At 40.8% G+C, this 27,517-nt stretch overlaps 1 protein-coding gene across 1 annotated transcript in view; it reads left to right on the forward strand.

The window, feature by feature from the left end:
* The window catches only part of SLC17A8 (solute carrier family 17 member 8), a 53,813-nt gene that overhangs the window by 16,015 nt on the left and 10,281 nt on the right, over nucleotides 1-27,517 (forward strand). The window contains exons 2-9 of the mRNA XM_067697670.1: nucleotides 3,856-4,108; nucleotides 11,743-11,861; nucleotides 13,659-13,773; nucleotides 15,200-15,287; nucleotides 20,209-20,295; nucleotides 20,654-20,793; nucleotides 20,926-21,075; nucleotides 22,052-22,184. Of these exons, the coding sequence (XP_067553771.1) occupies nucleotides 3,856-4,108; nucleotides 11,743-11,861; nucleotides 13,659-13,773; nucleotides 15,200-15,287; nucleotides 20,209-20,295; nucleotides 20,654-20,793; nucleotides 20,926-21,075; nucleotides 22,052-22,184 (1,085 nt within the window). The remainder of the gene's footprint in view (nucleotides 1-3,855; nucleotides 4,109-11,742; nucleotides 11,862-13,658; nucleotides 13,774-15,199; nucleotides 15,288-20,208; nucleotides 20,296-20,653; nucleotides 20,794-20,925; nucleotides 21,076-22,051; nucleotides 22,185-27,517) is intronic.

The following is a 27,517-nucleotide window of genomic DNA, read 5'->3' on the forward strand; positions in this document are numbered from 1 at the left end:
AGAGACAATTACATTAAAATGAGATAATTAGTTTGGACCCTAATCCACGTGACTGGTGTCCTTATAAGAAGAGGAAATTTGGACACAGAGAGACACAGATATACACAGAGGGAAGATGATGTGAAGACACAAGGAGAAGACAGACATCTACAAGCCAAGGAATGAAGCTTCAGAAGGAAGCTTGGCAATACCTTAATCTTGGACTTCTGGCCTCCAGAACAGTGAGAAAATAAAGTTTTGTTGTTTAAACCACTCAGTCTGTGGTACTTTGATATGGCAGCTCTGGCAAACTAATACCAGAATATTGTGGCTTAAAGTGGTCAAGTAACTTAGAGCCAAAGTCACAAAACTGGCACATGGGTGAAACAGCATTCAGCTTTTCTCATTCCAGAGCCCTTTCTCTTAAATATTCTCCTCTACTGGGTCATCCATGGTGACTAGGCTACAAAGTAAGAGATGACAAGGTGACTCAGGAAGATCACTGAGACAGAACACAGCCTGGTGAGCTGGGAAACTCACATGAAAGGGAACTTGGCTGGACAGGCAGGAGAAAGGCTTCACATCTTGCCCCTACCCTTTACTGGCTCTGTGGTCTTGGCCAATCCACTCTTCCTTTCTGAACTACAGTTATAATTTGTGTCAAATGGAAGCATTAGATTTCCTGTCTCACTGAGCTGTTCTAACCATAGAATAAGATCATTATATGAAAGTGTAGGGAGAGGAAAGGGCAGAGGGAAAGAACTGAATTTGCTTCATACAAATATTAGTGTAGTTGTTATATATTATCCATGTGTTAGTGAATATTAATATTATTATAATGATGTATCAATATTAGATCATCAGTTTTCCATGCTATTCAAATTATATATGTTCTGATGCCAGAAATTCATGATGACCACTGGGGCTGCACATTATAAACAGTTTTATGATCCAAATAACTCTTAGACACCAATATAAATGGCAATAAATGGCATTAATGCTCAGCCCAGCAGAGTGGACTCATTGAATGGTTATGAGGATTAATGTAATAAAAATAGCCGGCATGTATTGAGTTTTCACATGTGTCAAGTTCTGTTCTAAATGATCTAATATAATAATTCACTTATGGCAATCCTAAGAACAATCCCATGAAGAACAAACTATTATTATAATTCTCAGGTTACAGATGAGAAAACTGAAGCCCAGAGAGGTTAACTAGACCAAAGTCACACAGCTAAGTAAAAAAAAGAGTAAAAATTAAAACTAAGGGACACTGGTTCCTAGACTGGACATAGATTGGAGAAGAAATGCATCCAGGATGTCACCAAGTTTTTTGCCTGAGCAACCAAAGGAACAAACTTGTCATTACCTGGGATGGGAAATTAATTCCTTTTAGGGGAACTCAGTTTGGATATGTTAAGTTTGAGATGCTGATCGTGTGTCCAAGAAGATGTCAAATAAGTCTAGATATGAAAATTGGGATCTGTCAGCATATGCATGGTATCTGTAGCCCAGAGGCAGAAAGTATAGATAGAAAACAAAAGAGATCTATGAACTGAGTCCTGGGTATCCAAGTGTTTACAGGTTGAGGAAGTAGGGAATCAGCTTAAGGGATAAAACAGAAGGAGTGGTCAGGGAATTAGGAGGAACACCAAGTGAGTGTGGTTTCTGTGAAGGAAACAAAGTAGTCAAGGAAGAAAGAATAATCAGTAGTGTCAAGTGATGCGGATAGGTTGAATAGATGAGGACTGAAAATAGCCTTTGGGTTGAGCCACATGGAGGGCATTGATGACCTTAAGAAGAACAGTTTTGGTGGACAGGTTGGGGGATACCTGGTTGGAGTGGGTCCAAGAGAGAATGGGACAAAGGGAAGTGAAGACAGTGACTTCCAAGTTTTCTTTTTTTTTATAAAAGGAAGGTGAGAAATAGGGGAGTAGTGGAAAGAGAAAGTGTTTTTACTTCAAATTTTAATGTGGGACAAATAAGAGCATATTTGTAGACAATAAGAATGATCTAGTAGAGAGGAAAAATAATTGATTAAGTATGGGGTAGGGATTTCCTTGAGTAGATGAGAGGCAATGAGATCTAGTGCCCAGGGAGAGAGGTTGGCCTTAGCTAGAAGCATGGACAACCATAGAACAAAGGAAGAACAAATTAGCATAAATACAGGTAGGTAGATAGGTACACAGGGAGGTTGCTGAAGTTCTCTTCTGATTACTTCCATATTCTTGCACATTTATTAAGCTACCACTCTGAGCTCACACATTGAAAATGAAAGCTCTTTTTCCTGTTTTACTATTGCTCTTCACCTTGATTGCAACAAAACCTACATCATCCAGCAATTATAGCTGCTTGTGTATGTGTCTTTCTTTCCAAACAGCCTAAGAACTGAAGAAGGGCAGAGACCATGTCCCCTTCTTTATTGTTCCCTAACATTCAGCACAGTGCCTGACACACAGTAGGCACTCAATAAATATTTGATGAACTGAATTAAATCCAGTACATTTGCTTCTCTCTACATGTGCTTTAAGCTCATTTGCTTGAGTCATAAAAAGCTACCAAGATTATCTCTTCTGTGAATTGGTGGGCAAATTATTTGTGTTTCAGTCTGGTCTGTATTAGCTATTAGTGAATATGATACTCAAGAAAACGTATAAGCTTTGCTTATTTTTACAAAGACTTGCAACTTAATTGGGTGTCCTCAGAAGGGTTACAATATGTGAGAGGATGCATACAGCTCCTTTTATAATTGACAGATTGTGTTCAGTTTGCCCAATTACTCTTTTCTTTAAAGAAGAGAGTAAATTTACTGTAATAGATATACCATAATCTGAATTTATAGAACTCAGTGAGAAATCCTACCATCTGGTTAAAAATTGTCAGAGAATCATCTCCTTAGAAGAACCACCTAAGGAAGAAAGGATACACAACCAGTTTGTTGTGTGCTGTGATAGAAAATGTGTCTCCCTACCTCCATCTCGTATTTTATTAAGACTTAGAAAAAGAGGAAGAAAGAAAAACATCTGCATTAATTTTCTACTGTATATCTTTTTAGCAAGCTTCAAGTGACATTAAAATTAAGGTCAAACATAATAGTTAGCTGGGTCATGCAATGTGGATGAAGTCTATGGATACTCTTTCAGCAGGAAGTTCAGTAAAGCATATATATATATTTTTAATAAATTTATCTATTTTATTTATTTATTTTTGGCTGGGTTGGGTCTTTGTTGCTGTGCGTGGGCTTTCTCTAGTTGTGGTGAGTGAGGGCTACTCTTCGTTGTGGTGCACAAGCTTCTCAATGTGATGGCTTCTCTTTGTTGCTGAGCACGGGCTGTAGGTGCGTGGGCTTCAGTAGTTGTGGCATTCAGGCTCAGTAGTTGTGGTGCATGGGCTCTAGAGCACAGGCTCAGTAGTTGTGGCACACGGGCTTAGTTGCTCCACGGCATGTGGGATCTTCCCAGTCCAGGGCTTGAACCCATGTCCCCTGCATTGGCAGGCGGATTCTTAACCACTGCATCACCAGGGAAGTCCCAAGCATATTGTTGAGGACACAAACTCTGGACTTGGGCTTGCATCCCACCATAGATAACTTAGCTTCCTCATGTAGAAAAGGACAAGATAACACGATCTACCTCATGTGGTTGTTATGAGATTAAAACAACTTAATGCCTATAAGGGTGGAATATGATATCCAGAATATCAGTCATTTTAGCCATTATAATTTATTTTAGTAATAATGATGATGATGATGTTAAAAAATGCAGGCTGCATCCTACTCTGGGTTTCCTATTTTCTTTCTTGGTACACTTTTTCTTTTTTTGTAGTACACTTTGTTTTTTTCTGTAATCCTGGTCTTTCTCTCTTTTTCCACTGTAGGAAAATTGATGGGACCAGTGAGGAAGAAGGTAACATTGAGCTGAATGAAGAAGGAAGGCCAGTGCAGACATCCAAGCAGAGCCCCCCACTCTGTGACTGCCACTGCTGTGGCCTCCCCAAGCGCTACATCATTGCCATCATGAGCGGGCTGGGATTCTGCATTTCCTTTGGGATTCGGTGCAACCTTGGAGTTGCCATTGTGGAAATGGTCAACAACAACACTATATACGTTGATGGAAAACCGGAAATTCAGGTCAGTGTCTGTCTATGGTGGGAGTTCTTTCAGCCATGGCTGTATTAATGTTTTAAATTCTTAAAATAAAACACATAGGATTATAAAGGAAACCCATCATTTTATTTGTTTTTTTTGCTTTATGCGGGCCTCTCACTGTTGTGGCCTCTCCCGTTGCAGAGCATAGGCTCTGGACGCGCAGGCTCAGCAGCCATGGCTCACGGGCCAGCCGCTCTGTGGCATGTGGGATCTTCCCGGACCGGGGCACGAACCCGTGTCCACTGCGTCGGCAGGCGGACTCTCAACAACTGCGCCACCAGGGAAGTCCAAAACCCATCATTTTAAAATACAGATATCGGTCTTCCCTGGTGGCGCAGTGGTTAAGAATCTGCCTGCCAATGCAGGGGACGTGGGTTCGAGCCCTGGTCTGGGAAGATCCCACATGCCATGGAGCAACTAAGCCATTGAGCCACAACTACTGAGCCTGCGCTCTAGAGCCTGCAAGCCACAACTACTGAGCCCGCATGCCACAACTACTGAAGCCCATTCACATAGAGCCCGTGCTGTGCAACAAGAGAAGCCACCGCAATGAGAAGCCCGCACATCACAATGAAGAGTAGCCCCTGCTCGCCACAACTAGAGAAAAGCCTGCGCGCAGCATCGAAGAACCAATGCAGCCAAAAATAAAATAAATAAATAAATAAAAATAAAGCAAAAAAATAAAATAAAATAAAGATACCAAAATATTTAAAAATCGAATTTGTGATATAGAAGCATATGGGCTTCTTTATGAAAATGTCAGATGACAAACTCTAGCAATGGGTCTAATAATTACTGTAATTTTGAAGTCTGAAGGAGAAGCAATTGTTTGAGATAGCAGCAACAACCATCATGTGATATGAACATATTTATAATTTCCACTAGTCACAGAGTCACGGGTACTGATAAATGACTGGGGTTTGTTTCCTACATTCATAATTACAGGAAATGCTAAAGTTTAGTTAGTGGAAATAAAGATGCTGATTTTTCCCCATTCGAGTTCATAGATCCACATGGTTCCATCCACGGACTCCAGGTTAAGAAACCCCAGTAAAAAGGTAAAGCACGGGGTGAGCGTCAAGAGAAGGAGGCAGCAAGTAAAGTGGGGTTAGGTCTTGCAGAGCCTGGTAAGCCATGAGGGGAGATAGGGGTGGGCTTTAAGCAAAGAAGTGGTATGGCCAAATCCATGCTCCAGAATGATCACTGCCCAGCCAGTCATCTCCAGTGGATTGGGACTGGAGTGAGTGGAAGCAGAAGGCCCAGTTCAAAGGCTGTTGTAGTCATAAGCACTTAAATGCTTTAAACACTCTGATGTCACTTAAATAGTATTGATTTTATGAATCACTGGAAAGATAAAATCTGGTTTGTTTTCTAAATGGTAGGCCTAGAGAAGGATTGAAATTATGGGAAAATAAAATGAAAATGTATGCCCAGTGGATACCCAACATATACGTGTTTCATTGTATTGAACGCACACACAGGAGTGACGCATGTGGAAATCCATCTGTTTGCAGAGAGACATCTAATAGTTCTCTGGTCCCTGCCCATATTCGGGGAAACATTTATTTGTTTATTTTTAAAATTTATTTATTTTATTTATTTTTGGCTGTGTTGGGTCTTCGTTGCTGCGTGCGGGGGCTTTCTCTAGTTGCGGCGAGCGGGGGCTACTCTTCGTTGCGGTGTGCAGGCTTCTCATTGCGGTGGCTTCTCTCGTTGCAGAGCACGGTCTCTAGGTGCATGTGCTTCAGTAATGTGGCACACAGGCTCAGTAGTTGTGGCTCACAGGCTCAGTAGTTGTGGCTCGTGGGCTCTAGAGCGCACGCTCAGTAGTTGCAGTGCACATATTTAGCTGCTCCACAGCATGTGGGATCTTCCCGGACCAGGGCTTGAACCTGTGTCCCCTGCATTGGTAGGCAGATTCTTAACCACTGCGCCACCAGGGGAGCCCTGGGGAAACATTTAGATCAGAATTTTCCAAACTGGTGTCTGGAAATCATTGTTCTGTAGGCTGTGCTGTGAAGAAGGTATCTTATGAACTGGGAGCCTTTACTGTGTTGTGTCCTATGAGAATCTCCAAGAGGGAGCTGTGGAGTGCATTGTTTCCTGGACTTGACTGCAGAATGCTTTCTTTCATGCCACATCTGTTTCTTGACAGAAACTGTTCCAGCATTACGTGGAACAGTTTCTGTCAAGCACCGGTTTGGGAAAATTTGATTTCAATTCATTAAAAAGAAGTCTTTAGTTGGCCGGCAGGTTTTTTATTGTTTTTTTTCCTTTTTCTTTTTAGCTAAGAGATTATTCTTCCAGAAGAAAAGGGTACCACGGAGATTCTTCTAACCATTCTCTTTTTGATGCCACAGCTGAATCTGTTTTAAAAGGATATCCTGGTTGTTTATTTTGAGGCGGGGCGGGAGGGCCGTAGAGGTGTGAGGGGGCATGTCATGCATTTTAAAAATAAAGAATGATGTATATTAGTGAGGTTGCAGATGTGTATCACATGCATTCTGGCCGCCTTTTGTGAGCAAGGGCAGCTAATTAAACTCGTCTGTTGAGGCCCGGATCAAAATGATATGCTGGTTTGCAGTTGTTTGTTGCCTGAAAAGATAGGCCTAGGTCAACAGAATTTGCTTGGAGGTATATGGAAAAGACATTTTGATAAACTTAAGGAACAATGCTGTTCGTGCTTTCTAGTTTCTATGGTTTTGCCCTCTGGAGTCTCAGAGAAACTGATTAAGATCTAAAATATGCTTTACATCATTTTCCCTGGCCTTATAACTAGGAGTTTAGTAGCATTTCAGAAGTTCCAATTTATAGCAGGCCATTTCTCTCTTATCCAAATAGAACAAAGCTTAGAAATCATCTGAGCATGTTCAACCCAAGGACAAAGATTTCACTAAGTATATTACAAAAGGCTCTCAATGGCTGGTATATTTGTTTGGTTGGTTTTATGGGAGAAAAACTAGGTATTTTGCACTGAGATATTTTAAAATCTTCGTTTTCAGCAGAAGGAGAGAAGTAAGCAGTGTGAATTGGTAGGTCTTGCAAATAAATGGCATATATTCTATTAGTGGTATAAAGGGTAGTTTTAGTTGATGTGTGAGTAATCATTTTTAGTTTAATAATTATGAGTTTTAAAACACGTGAATCACTTAGAACAGTGTCTGGCATGTGGTGAGCAATAAATGACTAAAGTGTGAGCAACTTTGAGATTGGTTCCCATTACCCTCAGGAAAAACCCAAACTCCTTCTCATGAATCATGAGCCCTGTAGGGTTAAGAAGAATTGGGCTTTGGAATTGGCCAGGCGTGGTTTCACACTTGACTCTGTTGTTTATTAGCTCTGGGACCTTGAGCAAGCTGCCCTTCTGTCTTGGTCAGGGATTGCTGGTTGCAAAGAAGAGAATTGCAGGGAAACCAGCTGAAGTTAAGAAGGAAATTACAGTGGGGCTATAGGGGATCTCACAAAAGTGAAGGGCAGAAAGCAAATCTGCTGTGTATGTTTGTGCAGTCTGCACCCTGGACAGGGGAGCCCAGCCTGAGGTGGGACTAAAATCCAGGCTGTACCCTACCGTGGGGAGGAAAAGGAGCCAGGAAGGGCAGAGTGGAGCTGGACCTCATGGGAACTAGGAAATCCTTAGCTTAGTCTCCAACTTGCTTGCTGTGCAGTGTCTCGCATCTGCTTCTCTCTGAGTCTGCTCCATTCTCCCAGGTCTCTCCATGGACTGCTGTTTTTGTTTTTTCCTTTTCCTTTTTAAAAAAATATTTATTTATTTATTTTTGGCTGCTTCGGGTCTTAGTTGCTGCACACAGGCTCTTTGTTGCAGCCCACGGGCTTCTCTCTAGTTGCCGCGTGGGTTACCGAGCACGTGGGCTCAGTAGTTGCGTTGCATGGACTTAGTTATCCCATGGCACGTGGGATCTCAGTTCCCCGACCAGGGATCGAACCCGTGTCCCCTGCATTGGAAGGCGGATTCTTAACCACTGGACCACCAGGGGAGTTCTTTTTTTTTTCTTTTTCCATGGCTTCTCACTGCCCTCCAAAGCTGAAGTTCTTTGAGCCGTTGCCTTGCTGGGGAGCTGACTTACTTGGCCCTGACTCCAGCGGGACTTCTTTCAATTCAAGTGTTCAGTATTGTCTAACTAGAATCTCTGGGTTCAGATTAGAGAGAGAGAGAGACAGGTGGGCTGAGTCCATCCCATGCCTTGGCTCCCTCTACTCAGGTGTCCAGTCACAGGGGAGAGGCCCATGGCTCTGGGGGAGGAAGAGAATCCTCTTAGAAGGAAACATGTGTAGGGAGCCAGGAACTGGCATTTCTAGCAATTCTTTGCTAATCCTCATTGCCTTATTGTGAAATGGGAATAAAAGGCCTGCTTTACAGATCAAATGAGATAATCTGGCACCAATATATTAAATACCTATATTACTTTCCTAAGGCTGCTGTAACAAATTACCACAAACATGGTGGCTTAAAACAATAGGAACTTAGTCTCTCATATCTGGGGAGACCAGAAGTCCGAATCAGTGTCAGCAGGTCCACACTTCCTCCAAAGTCTCTAGGGGAGGATCCTTCCTTGCTTTTTCCAGCTTCTGGTGGCTCCAGGCGTCCCTTGGCTTGTGGCAGCATCACTCCAATCTCTGCTTCCGTCTTCACATGGCCTTCTTCCTGTGTATCTTCTCTTAGGTCTCAAATCTCCCCCTGCCTTTCTCTTACAAGGACACATCATTGGATTTAGGGCCCAGCTAGATGATCCAGGAAAACTCATCTCAAGATCCTTGACTTTATCACATCAGCAAAACCCTTTTCTCGAATAAGGCAGCATTCATAGATTCTGGGGATTTTGTGCATATAGTGTTTGGGGACCTTTTTTTCAGCCTAACACAGTACCTGACACAGTGCTTGGCTTATAATAATAGTTCAGACATGAGGCCATTATGATTGTAGTGGGCTCAAGAGATAATGAAAGTCAGTTCTCAGCAGGCACAAGTGCTCTTCTTCAGGTATCATTTCTCAAATGGACAGAAGCACCATCTCATCAGAGAGAAAGACATGAGCAAGGGACCAGGTGATTGACAATTAGCTGCTGGTTGAAGTGGAGCCCTCTGTCTTGGATCCTTGGATTCTTGGGGCATTCTGTGACTCAAGGCAAAGAAGTCCAGTCTCTACTTCTCAGTGAGAAAGTCAAGTCTCCGCAGCAATGGAAAGAATACAGTTTTTTGGGGTCAAGTAGGTAAGAGGGCTTAGTCTTGGCTCTCTTTATAACTGGTTGTATGACCTTGGGCAAGTAAATTAATCTCTCTAAGCCTCAATTTCCTCTTCTATAAAAAATGAGATAATAATAGTTACCTCTACGTGTTGTAAGGATTAGAAGAGGAAAGACGTGGAAAGTGACTTAAAATCAGGTCCCTCTTCACTCAGTGCTTCCCTCTGTCTTTGAGTAAAAGCCAAGGTCCTTATGATGAGTTAAAGGGCCCTTCATCATTTGAACCTCTCTTATTTTAATGCCTATTATCCTCTTCCTCACGTTTACCCTCTAGCTCTACTGACATCTTGCCATTCCTCTAACACACAAGACGCATCCTTACCTCAGGGCCTTTGCACTTGCTATTTCTCTGCCTGGAAAGCTTTCTTTTCAGATAATGAACAGCATGCCTTGCTCCCTTTCTTCCTTTAGGACTTTACTCAACAATCATCTCCTCACTGAAGCCTTTCCTGGCCACTCTATCTAAAATTTCACCCTACTTCATTCCTACACAACATTTCTGTCCCCTTCTCTGCTTTATTTTTTTCTTCTTATCACTGATCACCATCTAACACAGTATGCACTTGTATGCTTTCTGCCATCCCCACTGGCATCTTTGTGAAAGTAGCAATTGCTGTCATTGTTCACTGCTGTATCCCCAGTGCCTAGAGCAATGTGTGGCATGAAGTAGCATGAAATAAAAATTTGGTAAGCTGGTTTGAATGAATGATTGTTAGTCCCATTTTACTCATGAGCTTCAACTTCCTAATCTGCAAAGTGGGAACTACAGTACAGAGCACAGGCCAATGTTACCTTGACTGTGATCTCCTCAAGGCAAAGGCAATACTTGTTTGAGTTTGTATTTATACTGTCTATCACCTGACCTGGCACACAGGAGGCATGAGGTACATGTTGAATAAATGAGCAAATTATTATATAACAATTTGTGGGAAAATAAACTGTGATGAAAATTTATGAGATGTTGGGGACATCCCTGGTGGTCCAGTGGTTAAGACTCCACACTCCCAATGCAGGGGGCCTGGGTTCGATCCCCGGTCAGGGAACTAGATCCCGCATGCATGCCGCAACTAAGTGTTTGCATGCTGCAACTAAGAGGCCTGCAGGCTGCAACTAAGATCCTGCATGCTGCAACGAAGACCCAGTGCAGCCTAAATAAATATATAAATAAATAAATATTTTTTTAAAAAAGAAAATTTATGAGATGTAGTATGTTGATAATTAAGAACCCTTACTCCATAATAGGAACATCTTGCATTTTGATATCAATGCTTTACAAAGCCATTCGTTTATTCATTCATTTGGCAAATCTTTACTTGCCCCTTCTACATTACAGGCATTTGTTTCAGGTACTAAGGCTATAAAGTCAAAAGGACATGGCTGCCACCTTAGAGTTACTCGCCACCCCATGTGGGAAGTGGACACGTGAATGGCAAGTTTGAGAACAGTGTGAGTGCCATGGCTGCAAGAACAGAGGTCTGTGGACCAAGCCTAGGAAAATGACCACTTCAGTTCAGGGCAGTTGAGGCGCTTCCTCGGAGGAGGGATATTTGTAGGGAGTCTGAAAAGGATGAGTTACTATGCCTGGGGAAGAAAGTGAGGAAAGGCTCTCTAACCCTCAAGAATCATATTTTCAATGACCTCAGAGTTGTGGAAGGGTATTTTGTTGTTATCATCATCATCATCATAACAACAATAATGGCTGCTAACATTTATTGAGACTACACTATGTTCCAGGCATTATCCTAATGTGTTAAATGCAAAATCTCTAAGCAGAGGGATAACCTACTAGAAGTATTTATGGTGTTTATCCCCACACATACTATAGGGAGGTAGAATAGGTTTTATTATCCTCATTACGAAACGAGAGATTAAGACTCTCATTCCCTTTGTGCTGTCACTAAATTGGTATCTGAATAACCTAGTAAATAGCCTAATAGACCTAGAATTTATTTTTTGTTTTCTTTGCAAGTTGTTTTATTTTCTTCCTAGCACTCATCATTATTCTGTGTGTGTATATATATATACACACACATATATGTATATATATAATATATACACACATACATGTATATATGTACACACACATATATATGCACATATACATGCATATCTATTTTTTTCTTTTTTTTAATTTGTACATAATCTCTCCTTTCTATCACTAGAACCTGAGGTCAGTGACAGCCAGGACTTTGTTTTGTCCTATATCCCAAGCACACAATAGGCCCTCCATAAAATATTCTTTGAATAAAGGAGGGAAGGAAAGACCTCATGGGGTTATTGTGTAGGATGATCAGTGAATAATTATGGTCAAGTGTTTTCTTCCAAACACAACTGTGTCTGATTTCTCATTTCCAGACAGCACAATTTAACTGGGATCCAGAGACGGTGGGCCTTATCCATGGATCTTTCTTCTGGGGCTATATTGTGACACAAATTCCAGGTGGTTTCATTTCAAATAAGTTTGCTGCTAACAGGTAAGATAAATTGATATAACATGAGTGCTGCACAGATCATAATATGGCTTTGTACTCTTATAAAATCTGCATAATTGGCTCTCAATTTAGGGGTACAGAATGAAAGATAGAAGCCGTTCCTAAAGATGTGATTCACAGACATTGATCTTATATGATCCTGTTCTTAAGAGTCTCTTTTTGTTTACTTTTTTGTCTAATCTATTCTATCTTGCAATTCTTTAAATGATTATGTAATAAAAAGATCAATTGCAACCGAATCAGGAGAAACAGTTCCTGGACCCTAAGTGACTCACTTGGTGACCTCTACTGGGTTCCTTTTTTCTCTGGGCCTCAGTTTCTTCATCTGTGAAATGAAACGGATTAGATCGTGTTTGAGTTGCCTTTGACCAATGACATTCTGTGATTCTCTGTACTATGTTAATATCGTCCTGTTCCATACAGGTTTTGTCATGTGAGTAGGAGGGGCTAGTCTCTAGATTGCAAGATGTCTTTAATGCCCTTGAGATTCTATGGTAGGTGTTTGAGCAATTAAAAGTGGGTCCAAGACAAAATGAGCTGCTTCAAGGAGTAGTAAGTTCTCTGTCACTAAAGGTATTCAAGCAGAAGTGATGGCCACTTGGGGGAGATGTCGTATGTATATGTACCAGAAAAGGAGTGTACTAATTATTTCCAAGTCTCTTCTCATTGTAATTGACTTTACATATATGGATTTTGTGAAGTGTATACTTTATAAAGCACTGTTTTTCAAACTCTAAAACAGAACTCATTAGGTGGTAATAAAATCAATCGTGATTTACCAATGACCATTTTCTAAAAAAAAAGAGGGAGAAATAGAAGAAAAGGTAATCAAATAGAATAAAATAGAATAGAAAATATCTTAGCTCATTGCACATTTAAGTATTGGTTTTTGAAACTTGTTTCGGTTACATTTGTGTGTATCAGTGTGTTGAGTTGCAATATAAAATATATTTTGTTTTATGGGTCAAGGACAAAAAAGTTTGAAAGTCATCTTGTATAAGCATGACTCATATTTACTTATGTTCTTGTGTAGTTTGTGTCCTTTATTGTCACTTACCTGTTGTATTCTTTTTAAAAAGTGATAAAATATTAGTTCTTATGGTCTCTGGGGTTACTACTTACACTTCTGCCCTAAGAAGAAATAACATATAAAGTGATTTCGCAGCATGTAAAAAGGGCTGAAGCATCACTAACACGTGTGAGAAAGGAAGAAAATGCTGCCGGCTCTCTTTTCCCAGGACACTCCTGTCCAGGCAGGGAGGAGAAGGCACACAGTACTTGGCAGAGAGTTGGGGGCTAAGACAGGTACACAGCCTGTCTTGTGCTTGGCGGGTCCCAGGACGCAGCATGCTTCTCAGATAGTCAGTATCCCCATCTGGTAAAGTGAGAGCAGAATTGGGAAGCAGGAGACACAACCCAAATGTGCAGAAGTCATGAGGTAATGGTCAGAATGGATCAGTTGGGTAGAACCAAGAAGAATGGTGGGTCTCCAGCAAGCTTACCTCATGCTGGTCAATCTCCAGCTTCAGGATCTCATCTAGGCAGGACATCCCTGTACTGCCCAAAACCTTCCCATGATTGGTCCAGGGACTGGAACTTGGGAATCAAAGCGGCCCAACAGTCTAGCTTGGAACACACCAGATCCTAACACATCTATTTCTCTTTCCATTAATTTCTATAGTGATCTTCCATAAACTGTTAGGTTTGTTCCTGATGTTTAACTAACATGCCACATCCATCAGTGGGCCTACCCAATAACACAGTGTTTTGGTCCCTCAGGGTCTTTGGAGCTGCCATCTTCTTAACATCGACCTTGAACATGTTCATTCCTTCTGCAGCCAGAGTACATTACGGATGTGTCATGTGTGTCAGAATTTTGCAAGGTCTAGTGGAGGTAGGAGATTCTTAACATATTTTGATATCGCTGGAGACAACATGGTCCTTTAGAAATTTCAGCTTTTGAAGAAAACCTCCTTTACTCAGTTTTCCTATCTTCCACCTTGTCCTGCTATCTGAACTCTCTGGTTGTGATTACAATTATGAATACTTTAATTAAAATGCCTTGTATGATTCCAAATTTGTACCCAATAAAGGACCATTTCATAGAGGGCAGAATTTCAGATGAGCCAGGAGTGATCTTAGGATAATCCACCCCTTTTCATTTAATAAAATTTGAAACTGAAAGACCCAAACTTACAGTTCACATAGCAAGGGCTCTTTCCACTAAAACAGTTTAAATGGACTTATTAATAAATCTGTAAATTTTCAAGGGTGTGGTCTTACACAGAGATTTAACTTGATGAAGGAGGTAGAATAATATAGAGCCAGAAAGTAAATATTTTGCACTTTGCTGGCCATACTATGGTCTGTTACAGTGACTCAACTCTGCCATTGTAATGCAGAAGCAGCCAGAGACAATATGTAAACATGTGGGCATGGCTACTTTCCAGTAAAACTTTCTGGACACTGATATTTGCATTTCATATGATTATCACATGCCAGGAAATATTCTTCTTCTTTCAATTTTTTTTTCTGCCCACTTAAAAATGTAAAAGCCATCTTTACTTGAGGGCTGAACAAAAACAGATGGTGGGGCCATATCAGGCTATAGTTTGCCAATACCTGATGTAGAGAAATATTTCCCGAACTCAGTCATTCACCTCTAACCTTTGTCACTTTTGTCACATCCACACTACGATTTATACTATTATTTGCCTATAGATTTTCCCTAGATCAATTCACTTCCAAACAAAACAAAACAAAATAAAAGAACCTATCATAAGCAACAATATCTTTGATATCATGGGCTTGATGTACTAGTTATATTTTATTTCTAAAGCATGTTATAATATATATGTAACAATTATAATAAAAAATGTAGGTTGTTGTAGCACCTTAAGTCCGACTTTAATCCCACTAGAGGGGCATATACCACACTTCAGAAAATACTGACATGGTAGAAAGAACATGATATTAGCAGCCGTGAAGACTAGAATCTAATCACTTAATGGCTCTGAGCCTCAGGTTCTCTATCTTGAAAATGACAGGATGGACCGGCTGGTTGTGGAAATCTCTTTCTACAATGATATTCTATAATAATATGAAATATAAAGACTCCTTCCCTATTCCCCACCATGCTTACGTTTGAACTAGTATTTGAATTTCAGCATCTGTGCCATGAGCCAAAATAGCTGACACATGTCATTTAGTATCTGTAAATTAGGCTTTGAATTGTAGTGTTAAAGAAGCAAAATCTGTGTTTTAAACACAAAAAGAAACTGGAGTTGAATCAAATAATCTATTTTCAACTGTTTTGCTAGGGTGTGACCTACCCAGCCTGCCATGGGATGTGGAGTAAGTGGGCACCGCCTTTGGAGAGAAGCCGACTGGCCACAACTTCTTTTTGCGGTAAGTGTATGAGAACCATAACAAGCTTCATTTAGGAATGCTTTGGCTTCAAGTGAAGACCCTACTAAATAGAATTTATTTTTTTCACATAACAGAAGTCCAAAGGTAAATCGTTGCTAATACTGATCCTGCTGCTTCGTGATCTATCCAGGGACTATGCACATTCAGACTTTTTACTCCACTATCCTCAGAGTGATAACTTTTTACATTCATGCATGTTCCTCATGTTCACAAAATGGCTGTCACAGCTCCAGGTATCAAGTCCACATTAAAGGCAGAAAGAAGTGGGGATAGGTGTCCTAACCATGTCTGTTCCTTTCACTAGGAAAGCAAAAGCTTTCCCAAACTCCCTAGCAGGCTTCCATTTATATTTCCTTGGTTCTAATTGTGTCATATACTTTACTAACTGCAGAGAAGGCTAGAAAAGCAAGTGCCTAGTTTTTCTAGCATCTTTAATAGACAAAGGTAAGAAAGAAGGGGTTGGAGGTGGTTGTAGGATTAGCCAACAAATGATATTTTCCAAAGTTGAAAACAGAAGATATATCAATAGAATCATCAAGGCCCCCACTCCTTTTCACAAATGAAGAAATTAAAACTAAAGTTTAAAGTTTAGTTTCATTGAACTGAAACGAAAGTCCAACGACTTGCCCAAGGTCACACAGCTACTAAGTTAAGGAGCTGGATCTAGGCCACCTGGTTCTTTTTTTTTTTTTTTTTAGACCACCTGGTTCTTGATTCAGAACTTTCCTCACTACACACTACTATGTACACATTGTCATAGAAGCTGTTTAATCAATTTTTGCCATTATCTTCCAGATAAAAATGAAGTGGACACCATCCATCTTACCCGAAAATAAATTAATGGCTCTTAAGTAGTGATGTGACTTAAATTCCTGGGTCTCCAAACTTCACCTTGCTAAGGTTGTCTCATTTGAAGCCATGTCTTTGGGACTGGCCCCTCTACGAATCTCTGAGAGTAATCAATGTTCAGAAGAGTCTACTAGGTATTGATTAACATTTGAACAAGAACAGCACATGTTGCCACCAATATTTTCAAATATTTTTTATGGGAGAAGGGGCCAAGAAAGACAGAAGTGCCTTAGGCCACGAAAGTCACAACGGGCCCACGTAGAATTAGGATCAGAATTTAGTTCTGCTTAGTCTTTCAGGCTAGCGTGTCTTTCCTAACTGTAGCTAATGTGTATTTCTTAGCTAAAGAGGAAGCTTTATTTCTCTGAATATCTTTATTTATTTCTCCCTCTGTCTCTCTCTCTTTACCTCCTTAAGTAGTAGTAGTAGTAGTAATAAAGGATCCCAGGGAGTCTGGTGTGAAATATCCACCCAAAGTGTCTGTTTTGTGCCTAGTTTGGAAATGCATGCACAGCAGAGATGTCTTTACTTCTTTAGCCTCTCTTGTCCTTAGAAAGTATTTCTGTCCTCTTGTTTGAAGTTCAAGATCATCTCTACCTCCACTACTGATCTTATACCACCTCTAGAAGAATATGATTCTGCCCCAGCTGACCTTGACCTATTGAAATTGTCTTTTTAAATTTATTTATTTATTTTATTTTTTGGCTGCATTGGGTCTTCATTGCTGCGCACAGGCTTTCTCTAGTTGCGGTGAGCTGGGGCTACTCTTCTTTGTGGTGCGTGGGCTTCTCATTGCGGTGGCTTCTCTTGTTGCAGAGCACAGGCTCTAGGTGCACAGGCTTAAGTAGTTGTGGCATGCAGGCTTCAGTGGTTGTGGCTTGTGGGATCTCGAGCGCAGGCTCAGTAGTTGTGGCTCGTGGGCTTCGTTGCTCTGTGGCATGTGGGATCTTCCTGGACCAGGGCTCGAACCCGTGTCCCCTGCATTGGCAGGCGGATTCTTAACTACTGTGCCACCAGGGAAGTCCCCTGATATTGTCTTTGGATGATTTATTTGTAAGTCTTTTCATTTTGATTTGCCAGCAAAACAAGAATAACTAGCAGCTACTGCCCATTCTTAGTGTCTTTATAGACCTAGAAGGGCTAATTAAAGAAATGATTTGACTCTCAAGGGAAGTTACCTGATCAAGGTCACAGGCTTTATTACATTTCCCAGCTAAGGTGTGGCCTTGGTTTCAAAGAACAGCCAAGGGAAAATGTCATTAGAAGTAAACCCAGGCTTAGGGATAATTGATTCTTACACTTCAAAAATATTGGAGTTGGAAGGGTCTTTAGAAAACATCTAGTCACATCCATTGTTTTATATTTTTTATTAATTTTAATTTTTTTTAGAAGTAAAACTGGTTTTATTCAAAGACATAGATTTTTGTTTTTGGTTTTTTCCCCCTACTTTTATTGAGTTGTAAGAGACATGCAGACTACATAATTTTAAGGTGTTCATCATAATGATTCGACTTACATACATCATGAAATGTTTGCCCCCATAGGTTTAGTGAATGTCCATCCTCTCATACAGATACAACATCAAAGAAATAGGAAAAACATTTTTTTTCCTTGTGATGAGAACTCAGGATTTACTCTCTTAACTTTCTTTGACAACATACAGCAGTGTCAATTATCTTTATCGTGTTGTATGTTACATCCCTAGGACTTATTTATCTTATACCTGGAAATTTGTACCTTTTGACTGCCTTCATCTAATTTCCCATCTCCCCACCCCTGCCTCTGATAGCCACAAATCTGATTTCTTTTTCTACCTCCATTATTTTATAGTGGAGGCTCAGGGAGGGAAAAAAGATATAAATTCCCATGGAGAGTGAGGACAGAACTGGGGACTCTCCCATCCCCCGTTCAGCCACGCCCCTCTCCCCACGCCAAGCAACAAGTATCGGAGGGCCTCCTCTGTCCTCCCTGGTGACCACACAGAGGCATCAAGGTGCAGTGAGGGCAATATGGGTGGAGAGCCCTGTTGGGGTGTGCTCAGGGTGTGATAGGAAATTACATTCAGCCATGTCTGGAAGGATGAGGAAGAGTTCATCTAAAAGACAGGGAAGGGCTTCCCTGGTGGCGCAGTGGTTGAGAGTCTGCCTGCCGATGCAGGGGACACGGGTTCGTGCCCCAGTCCGGGAAGATCCCACGTGTCGCCGAGCGGCTGGGCCCGTGAGCCATGGCCGCTGAGCCTGCGCGTCTGGAGCCTGTGCTCCGCAACAGGAGAGGCCACAACAGTGAGAGGCCCGCGTAAGCAAAAATAAATAAATAAATAAAGACAGGGAAGGACAATTTCAAGCTGTAAAATTTCCTCAGTGAATGAATGTGAGGAATTATTGGGTATGGTTGAGCGGAAGAAGCAGGACTGAATTATTAAGTAGTTAAGGTTAAAGGCTTTGGATTCCTGCAGACCTGGGGTCCTATCACTCACACCTATGTGACCTCAAGAAATCTACCTCCCCTCTCCTCCCCTTCTTGTAAAATTGGGATGACACCGGTACCAATGTTACCAGGTTGAAAAAAGGGTTAAATAAAATCAGGGGTCCAGAATACTCAGCACAGTACTAGAGAGCACACAGAAAGCACCCAGTGGATCTTATAGATTGTTATCGCCCGACCCTCCCTGTTTGCATCATCTAAGCTGGAGGCCCCACACCCCCACTCCCAGGGTATTTGGTCCAGGAAAGAAGACCACCTTCTCCACACCCACAGAGGAATTAGGCCTGCAGCTCTTCTTTCTAATGATACGTCCTGGAATGCTTGCCTTATTCATTTGAGGAAGTCTGAGGTTAAAAAAAAAAAAAGTGCTCCGTCATTCTGTACATGACAGTAGCAGTAATAGTTGCTGTTTATGCAGCACTAATTAGAGCATCTTCATCTAATAATTTATTTGCTCCTCAAAACAGCCCTGTGAGATAGAGATTTCACTTCCATCTTCTACCTAATGAAAATGATTTGGAGAGACTGAGAGACTTCTTGAGGTATTAAGATGTTCAGATTTGGGATTCCAGGTCAGGCCTTTCATAACCAGTCGGGCCCAGCTTGGAAAGATGGGATTTAATCTCTTTCACTGGAAGATCCCCGAGCTCCCATTTCCTGAAGGTTTTTCTTAGCATTGGATTCTGGGATACAGAATTTCCTTTTGTGGCTCACTTTTTCTGAAGCAAGAATTTTTTTTCATTCATACCCAGAGGGAATTTCAGATAGTAATTTTTTTTGATTTAGTTAATATTTATTGGGAGTTTGCAGGGCTCACGTTTCTCCAGCAGGTATCATGGAACTGCAGGAGATAGTGGAGGTGAGGTCACTGCCTCTAGCCCTCACTATCTTGTCTAGACAAGACAAACATCCACATATAGGTAAGTATTTACAAGGTTAGGTATTTACAAAGTAAGAAACTAAAAAATGTACATATTTAGGAGGTGGATGGAGACAGAAGCCATCCTGGTCATCCTGCCATCCTGAAATTTAACTGTTTCCTGGTATTAAAAAAAAAAAAATCGAGACTCTAATAGCATGATCCTTTCATAGTTTGAAGTCCCTCTTTTAAAGACCTAGGTGAATTATATCTCAATAAAGCTGGAAGAAAAAACATTTTTAATAAATAAAGGCCACGGTGATAATCCTTCTGCTCTGTGAGCCCTGAGAGGTAGATACGTATGTTCCTTCACTTTCTGTCTTCTGCACCCAATATTGTGCCTGGTTGAATTTTTCAGAATTCTCTTAGATTTTTCTCATCTTTTCATTCCATTCTCTTGTAATTCCAAATCACGGTGCCTGAGCCATCTTTGTCTGATCCCTCCATGGTGTCTGGAGGAAGTTAAAGGGCATCCTGGTGAACTTTCTCTCCTGGAAGCCCTGTTTTGGGCACGGTGGGAGTTTGCCTGCTCCTCCTCGTGACTCCTGCATAGTTTGATTCATCCTCAGTTCGACCACAGAACTCTAAATGGTTTGAAAGGGCTCGCATGACGACTGGTAAGTTTCCCTCAACCTTTTCCCGTTCTAGGTTCCTACGCGGGGGCAGTGATTGCCATGCCGCTGGCCGGCGTGTTGGTACAGTACATGGGATGGGCCTCTGTCTTTTATATTTATGGTGAGTGATTTGATTTCACGAGTCCCCTTGGGTGACTCATAGAGGTGGTATTTTACTGTCTAATGGGGTTGGCTAAGAGTTTTCTGTATGAAAATAGAGATTACTAAGACAAGTTTATCATATAAATGGAATACTTGTCTAGCAATGATTCATTTAATGTTTATATGAAAGTTGAATTTAATGAGCAGAACATTATCTTTCTTTAAATACCAGTTAATAATATCAACAACGGAAAAATAAACCAAACACTTTCTCCTAGCTGAATATAGTGCCGTTTGAGAATACTTTGAAATTTGACAGATTTAGAGATGGAAGAAAATGAGACCGTATCATCAAGCCTTTTGTTTTTCAACTGCAGGTATATTTGGGATTATCTGGTACATGTTTTGGCTGTTGCAGGCCTATGAGTGTCCAGCAGTTCACCCAACAATATCCCATGAGGAAAGGACCTATATAGAGACAAGTATAGGAGAAGGAGCCAACTTGGTTAGTCTCAGTGTAAGTAGAGCCGGATGGATGAAGACTTGCCTCTTTTTTATGAGTATTTCTCTCAGTGATTGTGTTATCCTCCTAAGAAAAATAATCTGTCAGTATATTCACTAAAAATCCCACGGTATTTTTACTCCCTAGAAATTTAATACACCATGGAAAAAATTTTTTACATCGTTGCCGGTTTACGCAATCATTGTGGCAAATTTTTGCAGAAGCTGGACCTTTTACTTGCTGTTAATAAGTCAGCCTGCTTATTTTGAAGAGGTCTTTGGATTTGCAATAAGTAAGGTAAACACACAGTTGCTTCAGATGTTCTTGAACTTTAAATCTCTTGCTTCTACTGAGAAAATCTTTGCATGATAAAATAAGTAAATTGCTGATCAAAATTCATAACGGTTCTGTGACACCTAATACCCTGGAGGTCAGACAAGTTATACATTCTATGCACAGTGTACATAGCTATTTAATTTCTTCTTAGTAAGGATCAGAGCTGTATTAAGCTGCTTTTAAAGATTTGTATTATACCTGATCTCAAAGTGTTTTTGAAGCTGACTCAAGGACTGCATATTAGGCAAGGATCAAAAGATTTAAGGGTGAGAGTTTTTTTTGGTTTTTGTTTTGTTTTTTGTTTTTCCTGTAAATTATTCAGTGAGGAGCTGTAAGAACCTTAAAGCTCATTTTGCAGATCACGGTCATAGCGATAACGGCCAGAGCTTTGTATGGTTTAGAAAGAACTTTTTCAAAGTCCCCAGCCATTGCCATTAGGTTGTCTGTGTTTCAGGGAGGAAGAATGTGAATGGTAAAACATAAACTGTCATCATAAAAGAATTAAGCCTCCTTCCCGCAAGGGAAAGAACAGCAGCCTAGTAGAGGTAGATGTCTGCATGGCTACAGGTACTGTCAGAAGTGACCGTGGAAGAGCTAGCGCAGCCCATAGTGGCTGCCATTGAACACTCAGTCTGCGCCAAGTGTTTAACTACGATGTGCCGGGCACTCTGCTGCGTGCTGGGGCCTGCGATGAATAAAAGTCACCTCTGCCCTCAAGGAGCTTCCGATCTGATGGAGGAGACATTGGGTCTATCCTTAAAACCATTCATTCATTCATTGTTTATTTATTACAGAATTCAGGCCTACCTTGGTCCCGTATAATTAGATGATTAAATCTGATGGTGAGGGGTGCAGTGGAGATGGCAGGGGCAGGGAGTTAAGGAAGTACCTCTCTCAGAAGTAGCTAAAAATAGCTCATTGCTTCTTTTCATTCCAGGTGGGTCTCTTGTCAGCACTCCCACACATGGTGATGACAATCATTGTGCCTATTGGAGGACAACTGGCTGATCATTTAAGAAGCAGAAAAATTTTGACCACAACTGCTGTCAGAAAAATCATGAACTGTGGAGGTACTGTGGATTTCATAGGTGGCTTAAGCAGCTTTTATAGAATGAGATGAAACTGAATTGCAGACCATATTTTGGAGTTTATGTCTAATCACTGAGCAGGATCTTAAAGGCTCCTAAGTCCATCCCCCAGTTGAGTGTCCATCACACCCCTGCCTAGTGGTCATTCAGCCTGTACTTGTGCAACCTGAGATACGACAACTTGGGAATTCCCTGGCGGTTAGGACTCCGTGCTCTCACCGCCAAGGGCCCGGGTTCAATCCCTGGTTGGGGAACTAAGATCCCACAAGCCACGTGGCCAAAAAAGAAGAAGAAAAAGAAAAGAAATATTTTAAAAAAGAGAGAGATATGACAACTTATTTGATACATCAATATACACTGGCAACTGCAGAAATGCTTCTTTCATCTACTCTTAAGCCAAAGCAACATGATTTCCTGGTATCTATCTGTTTATTTTTTATCTTTCCCATATATCCTTCCACATATATAATCCTTTGCTTTTATAGTTTATTCCCTTATCTCTCCCTTCCCTTTCTACATATATACATGTTTTGGTAAGAAACATAAAAAAAGTATTTTCTCTGAATAGTTTTCTTTCTTCCCAACATATGTTTGTGCATGGGGTGTACACACACACACACACACACACACATACATACACACACACCATCCTCTTCCTTGTGTTATTTAGTTCCTGTTTCATGTTTTGATTTTGCAAAGATAAAATATAAGTTGGGCCATTTTCCAAAAGAGGTAGGTAAAAGTAACACGAACCCTTACAATGCTTATGACAGCTCACCTTTTTAAAACCCTCCACTTTCTCCTTATCTTTTTTGTTTTGCTTTTAAAATTAGCATTTAATGAACACTTTCCATGCCAGCCACTAAGCTAAATTCTTTACACATATTATTTTATTTAATCCTCATAACCACCCTGTGGAGCAAGTGCTGTTATGTATTAAACCCAATTTACAGTGAGGAAACTGGGGTATAATAAAGTGACTTGCTCAAGTGGCAGATCCTGTGCAAGATCCCAGGTCTGTCTGAGCTCATTGCCAAGGCTTACAGTCACTACTGCTATCTCTCCGGGGGACGGGGGCGGGGGGTGTCAGGGTGGGCAGGTGGGAGGTAGAGGACAGCGCCATCTATGGGTGAAAGTTCATAACGGGGATATTAAGTTGAAAAGGAGGGAAGGGGGCACTGTGACTAGATTAGATGGGTCAGGGCCCTTTAGAAGTGAAGATCCTATGGAGGAATGCAAGAGCCAGCAGGCATGATCTCATCGCACAGCATCTCAGGAATAAAGTCTGATCAGGGAGATTGGGAATAACCTGTCAGCATCTGGGCTCCCAGGGGTTTGACTGCTGGCCCCAAGCAGGGATTTGGGGGCCTACCCTTGACTTGAACTTAAAGGTTGGCAGGTATGGGCTTGCTCTCTGATGGGCAGGAGGGGAAGCTCTGCGGCGCTGCGTTCATGATCCTCCCCAAGGCGGATGAGGTAGGCAGAATAATTTCCTCATCAAAGATGCCTATGTCCTAATTCCCAGAACTAGTGAATGTGTTCCCCTACACAGTAAAAGGAATTTTGCAGATGTGATTAAATTAAGGATCTTGAGATGGAGAGGTTATTTTGGATTATCTGTGTGTGCTCAACATAATTGCAAGGGTCCTTATAAGAGGAGGCATGAGGGTCAGAGTCAGAGATGGAGACGTGACAGTGGAGGCAAAGGTCGGAATGATGCAGCCACAAGCCAAGGAATGCAAGCAGACTCTAGAAGCTCAGAAAGTAAGAAGAGAGTTTCCCCAGAGCCTCCAAAAGGAATGCAACTCGCTGACACCCCCATTTTAGCTCTGTAGGACCCATTTCAGACTTCTGACCTCTAGCACTGTACGATAAAAAAGTTGTGCTGTCTTAAGTCACTAAGGTTGTGGTCATTTGTTATAGTAGCAATCAGAAACTTAAATAGTAGTCAGAGTACCACTCCTCTAATTATCAGATTCTGTTCCAGCTGAATAGCCCTCCATACCAGGCCCTGAATATATCTTGCTGTCTCTGACTTTGCTCACGCCCTTTCCCTTTACTGTGAGCTCTGCTCACCTTCACCAATCAATCCAGTCCTCCCCACACAGCCTACTACATCAGCTCAAGTCTTTTCACTTGTGTTTTGTTAAGGCTACCTCAACCTCCAGTGAATGCTCCTACTGTCTATACACTTGGTTGACAACTCATCATGTACTGCCTTATTACAGCTCGCGCAGGAAAGTATTTTAGGCAGAGGGGATAGCATGTGCAACGGCCCTGAGGCAGACATGACTGTGACATATTAGAGAACAGAAGGAAGGAAAGTCAGAATGGTCGGTGCTTGATGAGTGAGGTGGAGCGTGACATTGAGGGGATCAGAGTGCACAGCTGGGGCCAGATCACGGGAGGCCTTGTAGACAGACCTACGTGGAGCTTGGGTTTTACTTGAGATGCATTGGGAAGCAAATGGAGGGTTTAAAGGAGGGAAAGGGACAAGATCTGATTTACGCTTTCAAATCAAAACAATAGAACTTAGAGTAAAAGAAGGGAAACTAGCTAAGAGGCTATTTCAGTCGTTCCATGGAAAGAAGATGGTGGCTTGATCCAAAGTAGTGTCAGTGGAGGTGGACACTGAAGTGGATGGATTTCTAAATTCCATGAGCCTTACTTTCTTCTTCTTTAATATCTGAATATAGTATTTACCTCAGATGATTGTTATGATTGTTATGATTGTAAATGGGACAACGTATGTATGCACCCAGCATGAGCTCAGCAAACAGAATGTTCTTGACATATTTTAGTGCCTTTTTCTTCTCTTGTGTTCAAGACACTGACAAAACAGAAATTTTCCAAAGGAAGCATTCAATAAGTATATGCTATTCAATCATATTTCCCATGGCCAAAAATATGCAACTTCTAAACCTAGAACTTGAAAGAAAATTCTGTGTTTAAACTCTACCTGTACAACCTCTTCTAAAGACAGATGCCTTGAAGACCCTAACAACATTTTCATAGGAATGTCTTGTTCATATTTAATTTTTCCTCAATCACCTTTGCCATTGTTTCTTCATAATTAGTAGTTTAGGTGGTGGTGACAACTCTCAAATATTTTAAATCCTTGAGAGTAAATCCTTTTTTTTTCTTATTTCTTTTTTTTTTTTTTTGGCAGAAACTAGAATGCATTCATAGAATCTCCCCAGCCTCTATCCCATCTTAAAAAGAAAAAAAATCTCTTCACATGTCTATTCATGTCATTTTATATTTTGACATAGCAGAACCAGTGGGATATACATAGAAAAAAATTTTTTAAAGACCATGCTTATCCCACCTTGCTTAAACACAGAGATGCTGCATTAGAGATAAACAGAGTTTTGTGCCATCACTGAATAAGCCAGATTGATTTGGATACAATGAAGCACTTACATGATCTTTTAGAGAATTTTAGTTGGTTTCATATTTTCTAAGCCAAAACACAGAGGACGTTTCTCATCTGAGAAAGATCACACATTGTGTGGAGTCTTCCGCCTCCTTCTTTTCTTTCCATAACTAAGAGATATTTGCTGCTAGAATCATTTAAAGCAAACAGATCACCTTAAGACATGATGCTCTAGTTCATTCTGAATCAGGGCACATTTCCAAGATCCTCAAAGACAGATGTCAAATCCTTATACCTCCCTCTGTATTACATGGAAAGCGTGAGTGAGGTCAAAAATTCTAGTCTGGCCGAATCAGTTGCCTGTGTGAACTTCAGGTGAGATGAAAAAATTTCTCAGGCCTTTTAATCCTTGTTCTATTTTTCTTGTCAGCTCTGAATAGGTTCACTTTCCAGGATCTCTTGATTACCCATGAAGTTCAAATTTTATCCTTCAGCTCCTGAAACGTACAGTTCTATCTTTAGCATTTTCACTGTAGATAGGAACCATTTAGGCTCTTAAATGGTTTTTCTTTCTTTGAAAGTCTACTATTTGGCAAAGGTCTTTTTTTTCCTTAGAGATGAATCAGTGTATCATTCGTAGCTTTTCTTCTTCACGTGTCTTTATTCTAATTCTTTGGGGGAATTAACTTTCTAGTACCACTTTGTTGAAAGTGTTAAAGGAAGTTTCAGCCATGTGCCTTGCTGCTTAAGACAGGCCACTTCTAAAACACAAATAGTTAGTATACAAAACACTAGTAGTTTTTCCTTATGTATAATTTAAACTGTTGAAACAAAATTAATAACAAGTAGTAATGGTATAAAGTCCACAGTTTTTTTAATTTTTATTTATTTATTAAAAATTTTAAAATGTTTTCATACAATTTTTAAAGGTTACTTTCCGTTTATAGTTGTTACAAAATATTGACTACTTTCCCCTTGTTGTATAATACATCCTTGAACCTATCTTACACCCAATAGTTTGCACCTTCTACTCCCCCATCCTCACATTGCCCCTCCCTCCCCACCCATTGGTAACCACTAGTTTGTTCTCTATATGAGTGAGTCTGTAAAGCCCACAGTTTAAAAAGCACCTCTGCACCCGTAATTGCATTGATTTTCTTTAGATGACCAAGTAAAACAATTATTGAGGCTTGCCCTATTTCTATGATAGTTTTGAAGAAATGGACTCAGACAGGTAAGCAAATTACCAAGGTTTACAAAAAGTGCTTTAGCTTGTGTTTTAACTTGTCTTGGTTTTCCTTTCTTTCCTTCACATTAATTCATCAAGCATTATTTATCGAGTTCCCACTACATACAGGCTCTGTGCTATATATATGGTACCTTCCCTGGATAATATCACAGTTTTGTCAGGGAGGCAGAAATACAAATGAAAAACTACAAGGCAATGTTGAAAAGCTCTATAAAATGAGTAAGAGTGAGATGTCAGCTTTACTGGTGGGTGAGCGGCAGGGTTATCAGGAAAGCTTCCTAAAGGAAGCAATATTTGAGCTGGACTTTAAAGAATAGTAAGATTTCTCCAGAAAAGAGAAGTGCTGGGAGGAGAGTACTGCAGGTGAAGGAACAGTCTGTGGAAATACATTATGGGCACAAAACAGTGCTGCGATCAGGAAACAGCAGATAGATCTGTGTGACAACAGGGGGCTTTCTACAGGCTACAGGTGGTGAGCAAGGAGGTGAGGATGGCTGAAGATGAAGCTGGAACCGCAGGAGGGATTTATTATACAGCATTGTACTCATAATACGTAACCATTGACAAGGGTTTTAAGCAAAGGGGCAACTGATCAGATTTGTGGTTTAGAAAGATAATCTAGAGAATGGATCAGAGGAAAAAGAGATGGGAAGACCAATACAGTAAAGAGGTTGTTGAAGTTGTCCAGGT

Source organism: Pseudorca crassidens, chromosome 11 (genome assembly GCF_039906515.1).
Source record: "Pseudorca crassidens isolate mPseCra1 chromosome 11, mPseCra1.hap1, whole genome shotgun sequence".
Classification (NCBI taxonomy): domain Eukaryota; kingdom Metazoa; phylum Chordata; class Mammalia; order Artiodactyla; family Delphinidae; genus Pseudorca; species Pseudorca crassidens.